We start from the raw sequence: 16631 nt of genomic DNA, 5'->3' as shown, positions 1-16631 counted from the left end.
TAGACATTTTTAAATTGTATTCAAAATTGCGTAAGATACACTTTGGGAGAGGCGAAGGTCGCCATTTTGTACAATAGTTTGTAATAGGCATTTTTAAACTGATTCTATGATGTCACATATGTGATGTGTGATGTGTAATTGTATTTGAGATAAACAATTTTAAGGTAATTTTATAATATCACATATGTGATGTGTGATGTGTAATTGTATTTGAGATAAACAATTTTAAGGTAATTTTATAATATCACATATGTGATGTATGATGTGTAATTGTATTTGGTATAAACATTTTTAAGCTACTTTTATAATATCACATATGTGATGTATGATGTGTAATTGTATTTAATATAAGTATTTTTAAGCTACTTTTATAATATCACATATGTGATGTATGATGTGTAATTGTATTTGAAATAAGAATTTTTAAGCTACTTTTATAATATCACATATGTGATGTATGATGTGTAATTGTATTTGAAATAAGAATTTTTAAGCTACTTTTATAATATCACATATGTGATGTATGATGTGTAATTGTATTTGAAATAAGAATTTTTAAATTACTTTTATAATATCACATATGTCATGTATGATGTGTAATTGTATTTAATATAAGTATTTTTAAGCTACTTTTATAATATCACATATGTGATGTATGATGTGTAATTGTATTTGAAATAAGAATTTTTAAATTACTTTTATAATATCACATATGTCATGTATGATGTGTAATTGTATTTAATATAAGTATTTTTAAGCTACTTTTATAATATCACATATGTGATGTATGATGTGTAATTGTATTTGATATAAGTATTTTTAAGCTACTTTTATAATATCACATATGTGATGTATGATGTACAATTGTACTTGAAATAAGCATTTTTAAAATAATTTTATAATATCACATATCTGATGTGATAGAAATAATGACCTCAAAATTCAATAAATTTTTTAGCTAAACAGTTTTAAAATAGTCGTTCAATAGAGCAAAGGATTAATCCAACAAAGTTTGTCTGTGGTGTTTAGAATAATTTGTGGACAGGTTTTAGTACGGATAGAGAATCGATCACGAAGTGAGACCGGAAGAGTAACAAGGTTTAACAAACTCGATCGAATTTTAATCTCCGATCAATTCAGAACGGCTCGCTAAACCGGAATCGAATATTTAGTTCGGTAGTTTTTAATCAGATTCGACCATGTTTCGTCAGAATTGATCCTTCATGTTCGGGCGTGAAATATTTGATTTGAAATGGAGTTTGAGAACGATCAGATTCTGTGATTTGTTAACGTTTAACAATTGCGTTTAATAATAAAGTATATAATAATCTATAATACATTGAATTTTTATGATACTTTGAATGTGGGTCTTTGGGAAGAGACGTGGCAGCCATTTTAGGTTATGTTGCGAAGATTTGATATGTATCTGTTTCATAAAAAATATCTATCTAGCTATATTTGAAAATTATGTATATTTTATTATATTGTGAGAAATATTTGTATCTTGTATTATGAAAAATTTGTGTCCATATTATGAATAATAGCTAGCTATATTATGAAAATATACAGAGTGTCTCACAACTAGTGTAACTCTCAGAATTGGGTGATGGGGTTCGAGATTCTGAACAATTTTTTCCTTTGCAAGAATTCGCTCTGAAGCTTCGTTTTTGAATTATTAAGGAAAAACACGGATCAATCAGAGCGCGAGGATTGCGCATGCGCTGTCGCTAGGCTCGAACCTGCGCTCTCGCATCTGCGCACGCGTCCCACGCTCTGCGGATTATGCGCGCGCAGCGCTAAGCTCGAAGCTGCGCTCTCGCGTCTGCGCACGCGTCCTGTGTTTTTCCTTAATAATTCCGAAACGAAGCTTCAGAGCGAATTTTTTCAAAGGGAAATCTTATTCAGAATCACGTTAGCTATCCTCCATTTCAGGGACCTATAATTGTGAGACACCCTGTACCTATATTATGAGAAATATTTATATCTTGCTATGTTACGAAAAATATGTAGTTTTATTATCAAAAGTCCCTGTACCTATACACATTAAGAAAATACCTATGTCTATCTGTATTAACAACATCTAAAAATGTACAAATCTATCTTTATACATTACAAGAATATTTGCACCCATCCACATTATGAAGTTGATTGATAGACCTAAAGAAGTGTATTCAAGATGCGAATTAATTCTGACGAGGATTATAATTAAGTTCAGTTGGAAACATCAAGAGAGCGCAGGTGGGTAAATATTGAATCAAAGTCCAACGGTTAACTCAATAATTACTTTGGAATTAAATTTGATGCTACACGTTTGGTCAAGTTAGCTACCTATGAATTTACCTATCCTGATCGAATACACGGTTTAAACTGCAATTTCTGTGCTTAATTCAGACTTCGATATTTCAGGGATTTTTACGTTTTTTATTATTGGGACTTGGGAAGTTTAGAACGTTTCAGTTTGGTCATTTTAACCCTTGTAAATTATTTAAGTAATGTAGATTATAAGTTGTTGCAATTTAGGAATATTATTAATTTTGACAAATCATGCACTGTATTTGGAAGTAAATAAACGTGGAACTAAATAAATATTTTATAAGGATTCATATTGGATTCACATTGACCCGATAAGGGTTGCAACTTCGCAAAACTTGGACTTCGAAAGTAAGACTCTTCAGAACTTCAGATCCACAAATTCTTGAACTCATAATTTTAAAACTTCGCAAAACACTGCATAAATCTGCCGAAGACCATCTTCAAACACTCGCAGATTTGCTACCCTGTCAGATGGCTTCTCAAACTACTATCAAATTTCAAAAATTCCACCCTTTTCATAATTAAGAAAGATTATATTGTATTTCTAATACTTTTGCTCCAATAATTTTTTTTTAATTCTGATATAATTTTTTACAAAAAAAAAGTTTGGGAATTTTCTAAAATTTCAGACTCAAATTTTAAAAATTCATAAAGCTATTCTAGTTCTAAGCACCCCGAGTTTCAAAATTTTCTAAAATTTCAGACTCGAGTTTGAAAAGTGCCAAGTTTTAAAATTTCATATTGCAAGCACCTCAAGTTTCAAAATTTGATAGTCTCACTTTGAGGAGCTTCAAAATTCGCTAGTACATTCAACATCCAAGAATTGCAAGTTTATAAAGTGTCAGTTTGAGGAGCTTCAAAATTCGCTAGTAAATTCAACATCCAAAATTTGCAAGAGTTTCACATACAAGTTTCAAGAATTTGGAACCCATCCTAAAGGAACATATTCCCGTCGGAAGTACGTGGACAAGTTCCGACTCAAAGACCCCGTCCCTCACAAAGGATGTAGGATATCGACAGGAGCGTAACGAAGAGGGGGCAGAAACCGCGGTCGGTGATGGCGCACGCTGACTCGAAATCGAACACTAGCTGGCCCCTACCTGGGTGTCGTTGATGCTCCTGTGTCTTACCCTCCTGAACATAGTGCGGGCTGTGAAGAAACGTGGCGTCGCTCATCGCGTTCTCCGTAATTGTCCTGAGTGACAGCACCAGACCGGAGTAACTCCTCTGCTCGGGAAGATTCGTGATCTCGAACAAGCTAGGCGTCATGCTACTCGTGGAACCCAGTAGACGATTGGTGTCGGCGTCGAACACCTGCAGTACATAGGTGGCAGTGCGAGGGTCGACGTACTCGCTCTCGGCGCAGCTCACCCTCACCGTTGTCCGACTCTCTTCCATGATCGTGCAATTCTCCGGGGGCAGAGGTTTCGCCAGCCTCTCACCTGCTACCATACCGGCACAACACACCAGCCTCAGCCATCTTCTACAGCTACTTCCAGGGTTTTCAGTGGGGACAAGGGTTTCTCGAGGGATGCGTTTTCTTGGGCTGGGAATTTTCAGTCGAGGGAACCCTTGCGGAAGTTTTTTTCAGAAAATATGGGGGCCTATATTCTTGGCAGGGGTGGAGTCTTCAGGATAAAATGGACAAGTTCTTATATTTTTATTAATGGAAGACCATTGTTTTTATGAGGTTTGTGACAGAAAGTCAGATTCAAGTTTTTGTGAGTTTCTCTGATGATTAATTTGAAGATGCTTTAGATAAGATGTTCAGATAACCTGTTCTCCTGATGACTAATTTGAAGATGTTTTTATTTGAAGATGTTTCAGATATGATGTTCTGATAATCTGTTTCCTTGATGATTAATTTGGAGATGTTTTTATTTGAAGATGTTTCAGATAAGATGTTCTGATAATCTGTTTCCTTGATGATTAATTTGGAGATGTTTTTATCTGAAGATGTTTCAGATAAGATGTTCTGACAACATGGTCCCTAGATGATTAATTTCAAGATGTTTTTATTTGAAGATGTTTCAGATAAGATGTTCTGACATGTTCCCTAGATGATTAATTTCAAGATGTTTTTATTTGAAGATGTTTCAGATAAAATGTTCTAGTAACATGTTTTCTTGATGATTAATTTGAAGATGTTTCAGATAAAATGTTTTGATGACATGTTCTCTTGATGATTAATTTGAAGATATTTTTATCTAAAGATGTTTCAAATAAGATGTTTCAGATAAGATGTTATAGATAAGATATTTCAGATAAGATGTTTTAGATAAGATGTCAGATAACCTGTTCCCCTGATGATTAATTTGAAGACATTTTTATCTGAAGATGTTTCAAATAAGATGTTTCAGATAAGATGTTTCAGATAAGATGTTACAGATAAGATGTTTCAGATAAGATGTTCAGATAACCAGTTCCCCTGACGATTAATTTGAAAACATTTTTATTTAAAGAAGTTTCAGATAAGATATTCTGAAAGCATCTTCCCCAGATTAATTTCAAGATTATCTGAAGATACTTCGCATGTTCTGAAAGCATGTTCCCTCGAATTACACACAATTCCACACCCAGAAATCTACTTCTACCAGCATGAAAAACCTATTCAATCCGCAAGCAATTCTCGAGGCGCCATCGAAAATAAATCTATTTCGAAACGAACGAGTTCGAAGACAATATCCGCAAAGAATCGAAAACAAACAATAACCGCGAGAAATACCCTTCCTGCAGAATCGTTTCTGTGTTTCGATTAAACTCGATCACGGACTCGATCTCCGTAGTTTCTCATTCATCGCGAATCGTGCGAACGTGTTTTAATATAAATGTCGACGGGAGTAATCGATATCTGGGTCGATTTCATTTCTACGTAACAAGCGAGACTTTTCGTGAACTAAGTCCGTGACGGAAGTCCGGCGAACGCTTTAACCGGGAATATTCGACAGAAGCGTTACGCGCGTGAACGAGCTAGACAGAGCTTTTTTCGGGTTCTCTTTCAGGCTGGGGAAATTCAAGGGGTGCGAACCAATAAATTGACGAAGTGATACAAGTCAACGATCTCTGAAACTGTTTTTTCTGCAATTATCGTCGAATACAAATTTTAACTATTTTGTTTTATTTGGAATTTTCATGACTTTTGTTTGTACTGAACAACGAGAGATTTTTTATAAAAAATATTGAAATTTGTGCTGAAATGTTTCTATAGATTGAAATTTGACCGCAGTCTTATTTAACTCCGTTGTTTTATAATTTTGTGTCATGTCTGGAATTTTTAAAAAATATTTAAACTTTTTTAAAATTAATTTCTGAATTAACCTCCCGAGACAAATTCAGACAGAGAGTAATTTTAAAGAATAAAGTAACAAGCAGATTAAAATACGAAGCCCTAATTTATAGATAAGAAACGTTGGTTTACATCGGTGTTAAATATTGCGAAGTTGTTCCGAACTTACCCGATAACCGTGCAATATTGCTCCGGAAGAAAAATATTATAACACGAAACATCGATTAACCGTCGATGTTGGCCTCCGCAAATACGTAAACAATTTCTTTGAAATTAGCAAACATTTGCATTTAAAGCGCAACATTATCAGCTTACACAAAGGCAGGAATTGTAAACGATTGAAAAAAAAGAGAGGAGAAGAGAGCCACGTTTGCGCGTTCTATAGCCCGATGGCGAATATCATTGATTCGCACTACTTGACGCTCTGCCAGCTCATTTATTGACGCATACCACTGCGCTCGAGACCCATCCGCATTCAATGCCCCGAGAACAAACAATATTATCCGGTTTACAATCTCTCGTTACCTTTATCGAACAGCTGTGCATCGTTTAAACGCCACTTAATTCTTATTTTTACTAAACAGACAAAATGGCAGTCATTGTATGTCGAAAGTATTTATAAAATGAATACTGTTAAATGAAAGTCAAAAATTGTATCTAATTTATACAATTATATGAATGTAATGTATAAATGAATAATTATAACAGAAATAGTCGTTCAATTTTGTAGTATAAAAATGTTAAATGTTGTTATCGAGCAATAGGTTAGTTGTTCGACGAAAAAATATAACACACAATGTTACAAATATAAAGCAACGTATTTTAGAGCGAAAATAAATTACATTTATAAAAAGTGGGACACAAATTGAATAATAAAATTGTTCTTCATATCGACAAGGTTATTGAACATTTTAACAAAAGTTTTTATAATTTCTGTAATATGAGGAGAGCAACGTAGGAGCCGCCATTTTGACGTCTCGTAAAACTAGCATTATATCAATTTAATACTTTGAAAGGTTATAGTCTTTATGGACTTCATGGTGCAATGACAAGAAAGGGATGAAACGTTAATTAAGTTATGTAACTGTTCGTATTGATAAAAGTATCTCAATAATTTTTGTAATTTAGAGAGAAGAATATGACAGCCGCCATTTTGACGTTCCATAAACCTAATCTTAAATCAAATTATTACAAATTTGAAGATTTGAAGTATTTGAAGATCTTGTTCTACAATAAGCATGGGAAATATATATTTATATACTTGTTTTTGGTTTTGACAAAAGCTAACATACGTTCTAATAAAAGTATCTTAATAATTTCTGTAATTCAGAGAGGAGAATCGAAAAGCCTCCATTTTGTCACTCTGCAATTTCAAGTAATTTAGAGTTACTATATTGACACGTTCTATCCTTAAATTCTAACATAAATGTAATATTAACCTCAACCTAAAATAGCCTTAACCAAGCCTAACCGTAACCTAACCAAACGTTAATCTATCCTAACCTTAATCTTAACATTGATCTAACCTTAATCTCAACCTATCGTTAAACTTGACCTAACTTTAACCTCGACCTAACCTTAATCTCAACCTAACTTATAACTTCGATCTAACCTTAACCTCGACCTCGACCTAACCATAACCTCGACCTAACCTTAACCTCGACCTAACCTTAACCTCGACCTAACCTTAACCTCGACCTAACCTTAACCTCGACCTAACCTTAACCCCGACCTAACCTTAAACTCGACCTAACCTTAACCTCGACCTAACCTTAACCTCGACCTAACCTTAACCTCGACCTAACCTTAAACTCGACCTAACCTTAACCTCGACCTAACCTTAACCTCGACCTAACCTTAACCCCGACCTAACCTTAAACTCGACCTAACCTTAACCTCGACCTAACCTTAACCTCGACCTAACCTTAACCTCGACCTAACCTTAAACTCGATCTAACCTTAACCTCGACCTAACCTTAACCTCGATCTAACCTTAATCTCAACCTAACCTTAATATCAACCTAACCTTTATATCAACCTAACCTTAATATCAACCTAACCTTAACCTCAATCTAACCTTAATACCAACCTAACCTTAATCTCAACCTAACCTTAACCTCAACCTAACCTCCATAATTAAAAATAATAACCCCCATTTGTAAATAATTATGAAATATATGTCGTTACATAAAATATTTGCCGTACAGTAACTAAACCAGCACGTACAATAAAAGTGTATGCAGAAAAAAAAAGGGTGAATGAGTGTTAACGAGAGACAGAGGGATTCACAATTAGAATGCGAGCCAACATTTCGGACAAAGTACGCCGATTTCCAGTTAGCCAACGGACAGAATAGGCAGAGTCAACGACGAGGCGAACAACCATCCCCCTTTCTCCTACCCCTCAACCCCAATTAGCCACGCATTATTAACGCGTACTGTACACAGGCCGTTTACGGGAAAGCTGGCCCCGCGTTCCACGGTTAATTGTTAGCAATTAGTACGAAGAATGAGCTTGCAATCTGACAGAGTCGCTGGGACAAAATTATTTTGCCAACCCACCAAGGGGACATCCATGTTCAGGAGACTGCTTTCTACTCTTCGGAAAAAAGGTCACTTTTTATTCCCGTACTGGGTCATTACATGAATTAGAAATTATAATGTATGTATATTGTTTTAGCAAGTGTAGAAAACTTTGATGTGATTCTTATAAATTATCAGATTTGTTCAATTTTGTATTACAGTAAAGGAGTTTCAAAATTGGGGAAAGTTACATGGTTGGAAGTTTTAGATTTTTTATTGGGAATTTAAATTTGAAAATTTAGCTGGAGAAATTGGAAAGAACCTTGATGAGTGTGGAATTTTGAAAATTTTGAAATTGCAATATTTTCGATTTTTGGAATTGTAAATTTTTAAGGTTCTAAATTTTTTTATTACCAAGTTGTTAAATTTTTGAGATTCTGAATTTTTGTATTTTGAAACTTGTGAATTACTAAGGTACTAAATCTCTAAATCTCTAAATCTATAAATCTATAAATCTATAAATTTATAAATCACTAAATCTCTAAATTTCTAAATCTATAAATCACTAAATCTATAAATCTATAAATCTATAAATCTATAAATCTATAAATCACTAAATCTCTAAATCTCTAAATCTCTAAATCTCTAAATCTCTAAATCTCTAAATCTCTAAATCTCTAATTCCCCAAATTCCCAATTCCCCAAATTCCCAAATTCCAAATTCCCAAATTCCAAATTTCCAAATTTCCAAATTTCCAATTCCCCAAATTCCCAAATTCCCAAATTTCCAAATTTCCAAATTCCCAAATTTCCAAATTTCCAAATTTCCAAATTCCCAAATTCCCAAATTCCCAACTCCCCAAATTCCCAAATTTCCAAATTTCCAAATTTCCAAATTCCCAAATTCCCAAATTCCCAAATTCCCAACTCCCCAAATTCCCAAATCCCCAAATTCCCAAATTCCCAAATTCTCAAATTCTCAAATTCTCAAATTCCCAAATTCCCAAATTTCCAATTCCCCAAATTCCCAAATTCCCAAATTCCCAAATTCCCGATTCCCCAAATTCCCAAATTTTCAAATTTCCAAATTCCCAAATTCCCAAATTCCCAAATTCCCAACTCCCCAAATTCCCAAATCCCCAAATTCCCAAATTCTCAAATTCTCAAATTCTCAAATTCCCAAATTCCCAAATTTCCAATTCCCCAAATTCCCAAATTCCCAAATTCCCGATTCCCCAAATTCCCAAATTTCCAAATTCCCAAATTCCCAAATTTTCAAATTTCCAAATTTCAAAATTCCCAAATTTCCAAATTCCCAAATTCCCAAATTTCTAAATTTCCAAATTTCCAAATTTCCAAATTTCTAAATTTCCAAATTTCCAAATTTCCAAATTTCCAAATTTCCAAATTTCCAAATTTCCAAATTCCCAAATTCCCAACTTCCCAAATTCCCAAATCCTCAAATTCCCAAATTTCCAAATTCCCAAATTCCCGATTCCCCAAATTCCCAAATCCTCAAATTCCCAAATTCTCAAATTCTCAAATTCCCAAATTTCCAATTCCCCAAATTCCCAAATTCCCAAATTCCCAAATTTCCAAATTCCCAAATTCCCCAATTTCCAAATCCCTACCTACCTCCTCGCAATCTCAGAAACAAGATTAAACACTTCCAGCAATCTCAACGATTCACGTTATGTTGACGCAAAAAGATTTCGCCGTGAAATCCGGTCTAATTAAATCTCTAAACGAACGCTACGAGATTAATTATCGTAATTAGCCTCGTTAATTAAATACACCCTCGCCAATTAATTACCGTGACGAATCGCATCGCCAATTATAATGATTAATATCTAGTTGATATTAATTAAATATAACTAATGAAATTGTATCGTTAATTAAACATGATTCGATGGAAAAGAGTGTGAAAATATATTCTGCAAACTATCCGGTTGAGTAACAGGATTTGGATTCCGAACGAGATTCAACGATCGCTTGCGTATAAATCGGGCTGCGTTTGCATTTCTCATTCATACGGCGCAGCCACAACTAACGACACATGGACCGCAGAGCACAGGGGACGATAATCGAGGTCGACGAGGACGAGAAGTCGATTTAGTTTGGCTGCCGGTGATCGAGGATCGAATCGACCGATGTCGAACGCCTAATCGCGCGTCTACGATCGAGTAAATTCTGTAACGTCACGTTGAGAACCACACTTTTTCATTCTTCACCCTAAACCTACAAAAAAATACCTCGTCCTAAAACTTGTCAATTTGCAAATTTACGGAGAAAGAAATTTTGTAAACGAACAGAAAACCCCTGCATAAAACATCAAAGGGAAAGATAACGCAAATGCATGGATTTGTTCGTAATTACGAAATTCGTTTCAGATAGCAGAACTCGAGGCATTAAAATGAGGGCAAACAGCGGCAAAGCTGAGACACGCCGAGTGTGTTTTAAACGTTAAAAAATTTGGAATGAATACCTTTCAGCGTGTATCGCGAGGAGTGACTGTATTTAAAATACGGGGCGTGTTTGAAACGTTGCATATCTGAAAAGAGATTCCCTTTCACGTCGAGACGCGAAAAAGGCGAGTTAAAGAGTTTAATCGCGATAATAAAATCTGATTTTAAAGAAGGCAGATTACATAGAACAGATAAAACATATTTGAAACCGGGGGACATTGAATGCGAGATTTTATATCAATGGAGAGAACGGAGTTTAAACCGTAATGATACATTTCGAGTTTGATAAACTTTCGGTATTATGTGAAATTGTAGAGTTACTCACTGTTCGATGAAAACAATTGAACCTACATTAAGGACACTCGAGTCTTTAAAAAGTAGGTGATGTTCATTTTTTATTTTCAAGGAAAATATACGTGTGAAATTGTTTTTTCATGTAACGTCTAATAACAAATGTCTTAATTGTTTATAATTTTGTATCAATATGAAAATTCATTTTGCAACTAAGAAAGATCAAAATATATTTCATTACATGTGGTACTGTTGCACAGAAGTTGCTACTTGAGACAATATTTGATAGTATCAAAAAGGCCTTCCTAATTGTTTATAATCTTGTGTCAACATAGAAACCCATTTTATAATAGTCTAACAAAGAAAAAAATTAATTATGTATAGTATACTTTCCTTAAAAGAAATCATAAATATTGAAATCAGCTTCATAGAAGAGTGTCCTAAATTCCGAAATTATCGCCAAGAAATGACTATATCAGAAACAGCATAGAAAAAACGATCCTAAACGAAACACGAAAACGATTCGAAGAAAGAAAGTTCTGAAACGCAATAAAAACTTGTCATTGGATATATAGCGTCAGCTAATTTTCACCCTTTGGATCGTCAATAAAGGCAATGAAAGAGCTTAGTCTAAGGGTACGGATCCACTTGAGAGTAAAAGTTGAGAGGGAAACTGTCGAGAGCATTTCCCGTAAGTGGACGATTCGCGCTATCGATCCGTTCATGGTCTAATGGTTCACACTCCGTTTTCAATTTAATTAAATAACATTCCGTTTATTGTTTATTGTTTTGCGCAACGGAGTACAATATGTATGAACAATTTAATAGAATAATATTTAACTGAACGGATAAACACAATGTGACGGATAAACACGCTTGATGATATTTGAACTGATAGTGAACCTTGATAGTGGAACGCGAATGTGTTGTAAATAGGGTAATATTTGATCGAACCGAGAATGCGCAAGTAGATTGTGAATGGATTATGAGGGCAAATAGAATGTCACTCACGAAAATAGAGAAAAATATTAAGATCGAACCGAGAATTGTGGATGGATCGGTAATGGATCACGGGTGGATCGGGCGTGGACGAATGGGCGCCGAATGGACCATATGTGGACAGTTAGAGGACTATGAGCGGATTTTGAGTGGATCATGAGTGGAGAGTGGAAAGAACATCACTCATAATTTTACCAGTAAAGAATAATGGCGTGAACAGAAAAGAAATTTTGAGTTTACCATGAGCGGACCGCTGACGGACCGGGGGTGGACTATGGTCGTGTCACGAGTGGATCACGAGCGGACGAACAGAAGATCATTGATAAAAAGTATAAGCAAGTAAGAAGACTATTCAAGTAAGGACCGAAGGTATACTCTGAGTGGACCTGAGTGTTCATAGACGTACCAAGAGCGAACTATGGGCGACGGGTCGCGAGTTACTAACGATCCTATCTACCCTTAAAGATTACTAACGATCCTATCTACCCTCCACCAAAGTCCACAGCAAAACCGAATTAATCCCAAGCCTATCACGAATCGGTGGATCCATACCCCGGGAAGGACACGCTCAGGATTGACAGAGCGAAGACGGAAGGGAAAGAAACGAAAGAGAGCCAGAGAGGACGAAGAGCATAGGAGCGCTAAATAAGAAGAAAGATAATCATGTGAGCTCTACGATGCAAGGCCGTGCAGCGTAGCAGACAGTGCTGAAAGGAGATCGCAATAGTGTGCATCGAGGTCGCGTGGACGTATCAATGCGTCGTCCAGATCGATCGATCCTAGTGTTCGGCCAGGTGTTCTTGGTCTCGTTCAAAGAGAGTCCAACTCACCTGTGCGTCTTTCGGGCAGGTTCAGTGTGGTGGCACGGAAATGGACCGTCTCGCTGCGACCCTTGCTGTTACTCGCGTACACGTACACCTCGTAAGTGGTGCCTGGCTCGAGATTGCCCACCGAAAACGACGGAACTTTGCTTGTCTGGTTGTACACGGTGCCGGTCGGTTTCGAGGATGAGCTACCGGTTCCCGCCTCTCGGTCCACCTGGATCGTGAATTTCTGCGACAAACCGCCGTCGAAACCCTCCGTGCACTCCACGTACAACGACTCCGTCGTCTGGTTCAGCAGGGAACAATTGTGCGGCGTGTCCGGGTGACCTGCGAAAGTGAATCGTTTCTCAGATCGTAAACTTTGGAATACCTCGTTCAGTGGTTCATTTGATGAACAAGTGTTGTGTACAGTTTGAGGTCGGAGAGGCGATACAAAGCAGTTGGTAACGATATTGTCTGTCTCACGTTGGGGTATTGGGATTTGGGGAATTTTATAATTTTGGGAAGTTGGGATTTTGGAATTTTGGTAGCTCTGCGAGTTTTTAAGTCTGGGCCTTTGGGAGTTTGGGTCTCTGGGACTTTGAGAGGTATGTAACTGTGACAGATTTGGGACTCTGGGAGATTGGGACTTTGGAAGGTTGGGACTCTGGAAGATTGGGACTCTGGGAGATTGGGACTCTGGGAGATTGGGACTCTGGGACGTTGGCACTCTGGGAGATTGGGACTCAGGGAGATTGGGACTCTGGGAGATTGGGACTCTGGGAGATTGGGACTCTGGGAGATTGGGACTCTGGGAGATTGGGACTCTGGGAGATTGGGACTCTGGGAGATTGGGACTCTCGAAGGTTGGAACACTGGAAGATTGGGACTCTGGGAGATTGGGACTCTGGGAGATTGGGACTCTGGAAGGTTGGGACACTGGGAGATTGGGGACTCTGGGAGATTGGGACTCTGGGAGATTGGGACTCAGGGAGATTGGGACTCTGGGAGATTGGGACTCTGGGAGATTGGGACTCTGGGAGATTGGGACTCTGGGAGATTGGGACTCTGGGAGATTGGGACTCTCGAAGGTTGGAACACTGGAAGATTGGGACTCTGGGAGATTGGGACTCTGGGAGATTGGGACTCTGGAAGGTTGGGACACTGGGAGATTGGGGACTCTGGGAGATTGGGACTCTGGGAGATTGGGACTCTGGGACATTGGGACTATGGAACTCTGGAACTCTAGAACTTTGGGATGTTTGCAACATTGGAACCTTCCGATTTTCTGCAGTTCGTGACGTACGAACTTCGAAATTGCAGAATATCTTATTAAAACTCAAATTAAAAACCAATCATACAGATTGAGAAATCAATTCGAACAATGCACATTACCACACCACATCAAAATCTGTACACGTCAATTGATTAATGTCTCCCATTACGTCTGCCAAATTTCCCTCTAATTACCTTACAACAACACGTCCAATTAATTACGTCGAAATCATGGGGAACACCGTTCGTCTTTCCGAGGCAAAACGACAGCTTAAAACCACAGTAGCTCTCCGTTAAGGGTGCAGTAAACGTATACAATTATTTCTATGGCAACAGTACGATTTCGTGTATTCCAGCAGCGCGGTTCTCAGATGGCTGACCTGTGATTGCGTTGAAGACTGAAGGCGACGCGGTTCTCAAAGAAACTACCACGGCAAACGTCTACCCTCTCTACGAAAACGGAATACAGAGAGGAGACGCTCTCGAGTTCGTCCACGTACACGTTGCATTCCGACGATGGCGTTTCGTCGTCTTTAATCAACAGATACGAGCTTAGTTAGCTGTTCGCCCCATATTCGGGCCGCCCGATCTCCTCGAATGTCCCGGGTTTCATGCAACGCGTTTAATAGCTGTTTTTATTGCGCTATGACATTTTAGTACCCTCACTGGCACCAAACTGCGTTTGTCACGTATTGACGCGTCCTCTACGAGCGTTTTTGCATGGCTTTTTTTTAGGACTAGGCAGTTTAGCGGAAATTGGCAGACGTTGAAGTGAACAAGCTTGTGGTACAATTTCATAATTTATTGGGAAATTATTTATAGGTTAATGGGAATTATTTATAGATTTTTTCTGTTGGAAGAATTTGAAAGTATTTCAATGATGTATTGAATTTATGTAAAGTACTTGAGAGGTTAAAAGAATTTTGAACAAATTTTATGGGTTAATATATGGAGCATTCTTGTCAAGGATTATTAACCACATATAATACATATGTATACAGAGTGTCTGACAATTAGTGCAACTTTTGGTACTGGGTGATGGGGTTCGAGATTCTGAACAACTTTTCTCTTTGCAAAAATTCGGTATGAAGCTTCGTTTTTGAATTATTAAGGAAAAACGCGCACCAATCAGGGGGTGAGGTTTTCGCGCGCTCAGCCGGTAGGCGGAGCTGTCTCGCGCCTGCGCACGCGTCTCGCGCTCTGATTGGTTCTGTGTTTTTCCTTAATAATTCGAAAACGAAGCTTCAGATCGAATTTTTGCAAAGGGAAAAGTTGTTCAGAATCTCAAACCCCGTCACTTACTTACGAGAGTTACACTAGTTAGAGACATTTTGTATATCACTGCAACTATTGCTATTATATTGTAATATATGTACTACACATATACTGTAAACATATATACTGTATACAACGTATACATATACTGGAACATATACAGTATTACATATATCATGTACATACAGTACACCATCAAAACTTATAGAATAAAAATAACAAAATAAATTTTAACAGCTCTGCAAGATTGAACAACTTCCTCTCCACTTTGAATTTTTGAAAAGGTTACAAGGGATGTTTCAGAATAACCTTCCAGTTAAGAACAAGGTACAAATTCACAGGAATGTTAAATATTGCAAGAACGCAACGAAACAGCTAATTCCTTAAGTCAAAGAAGCTGCAACCCCTTTCACGGTTACCAGAAGCCATCAAGTTTTAAAGGACTCGTAATCGTATGAATCGGAAACTCTCGTAAGCTTCCGAACTTTGAACTTGCTATCCTTAGAAATTCCAAGAATTTTTCAGCGAGTTCTACGGTGATTCTGTGCGTTCGCAAAAACAATGGTCTTCGACTCGATGGTTGCGGATTATATTTTATTCAAATTTTTAAAAGTGAACGTTAGTAAATGCATTTCTAATAGAGTACCGATCCCCGCGCAACCCTAAGAACGCAGTATATCGAACTATCGCAAGCTCGAAGCACAAAGTGCGTCTCAAAGGCCCTGGCAACTATCGAGTTCCCGAATCTGATTTCCTCGCATTCGAGAAAAACTCGAACCTTGCGTTCCAGTTAAGGGGTCGTCAAACACAGGAAACAAAAAAAGAAAGGCAAAGAAAAGGAGGAGACTTCCGGTTAGCGAAGGTGATGGCCGTTGTTTCTAATCTGCATAATGAGGAAACTTTTTAAATCTAATTTACGTCTATCAAGCACCCCCCTCTGAAGAGTCGCTTTTCTCGGGATTACTTTGTCCCCCTCCTCATACTTTGCGTCCATAAATCTCGACGATTTATATTTACTAAAATCTTAATGTCCACCGTTGCGCAGTCTGTTACATAATTAAAAAGCAAGTTTTTCCCATAAAATAATCCGCGAGCCAACGTTGCACGGATGGCTTACGCGAGACACAGTTTCCGCGGCGTATTATTTCAGCGCGTTCGCGCGTACCACTTAAAGTAATGCGAATTCTCGTCGGATTAAAGGATCATCCGTTGGCGGAGTACGCTTTTGAAATACTGACCGTCGTTAAATATGAATGCTTTAATGTCGCGAAGAAAGTTGGGCGCCGATGCTGCACCGGAACCTCTTTTGTTTTTCTTTCTGAACGCCATGTAAATTTCACGCCAGGTACAGCGGTAACGCTGCTCTTTAATCCGCTGAGAATTCATGATTTGCCGATTCATG

The 16631-nt window shown here is 37.4% G+C and overlaps 1 protein-coding gene across 5 annotated transcripts in view; it reads right to left on the bottom strand.

Annotated features, from left to right (window-relative positions):
• LOC100883369 (protein turtle homolog B) overlaps positions 1 to 16631 on the bottom strand; it is a 613440-nt gene that overhangs the window by 18508 nt on the left and 578301 nt on the right. For 4 of the 5 annotated variants that reach the window (XM_076536156.1, XM_076536159.1, XM_076536157.1 and 1 more), the window contains 2 exons: positions 12707 to 13027; positions 3414 to 3758 (listed from right to left, as the gene is read on the bottom strand). In XM_076536156.1, the coding sequence (XP_076392271.1) occupies positions 3414 to 3758; positions 12707 to 13027 (666 nt within the window). The remainder of the gene's footprint in view (positions 1 to 3413; positions 3759 to 12706; positions 13028 to 16631) is intronic. The other variant, XM_076536160.1, reaches the window with a different exon arrangement.

This window comes from Megachile rotundata, chromosome 10 (genome assembly GCF_050947335.1).
Source record: "Megachile rotundata isolate GNS110a chromosome 10, iyMegRotu1, whole genome shotgun sequence".
Classification (NCBI taxonomy): domain Eukaryota; kingdom Metazoa; phylum Arthropoda; class Insecta; order Hymenoptera; family Megachilidae; genus Megachile; species Megachile rotundata.
Note: the sequence above shows the minus strand (reverse complement) of the source record. Positions and strands in the feature narration are given on the sequence as shown.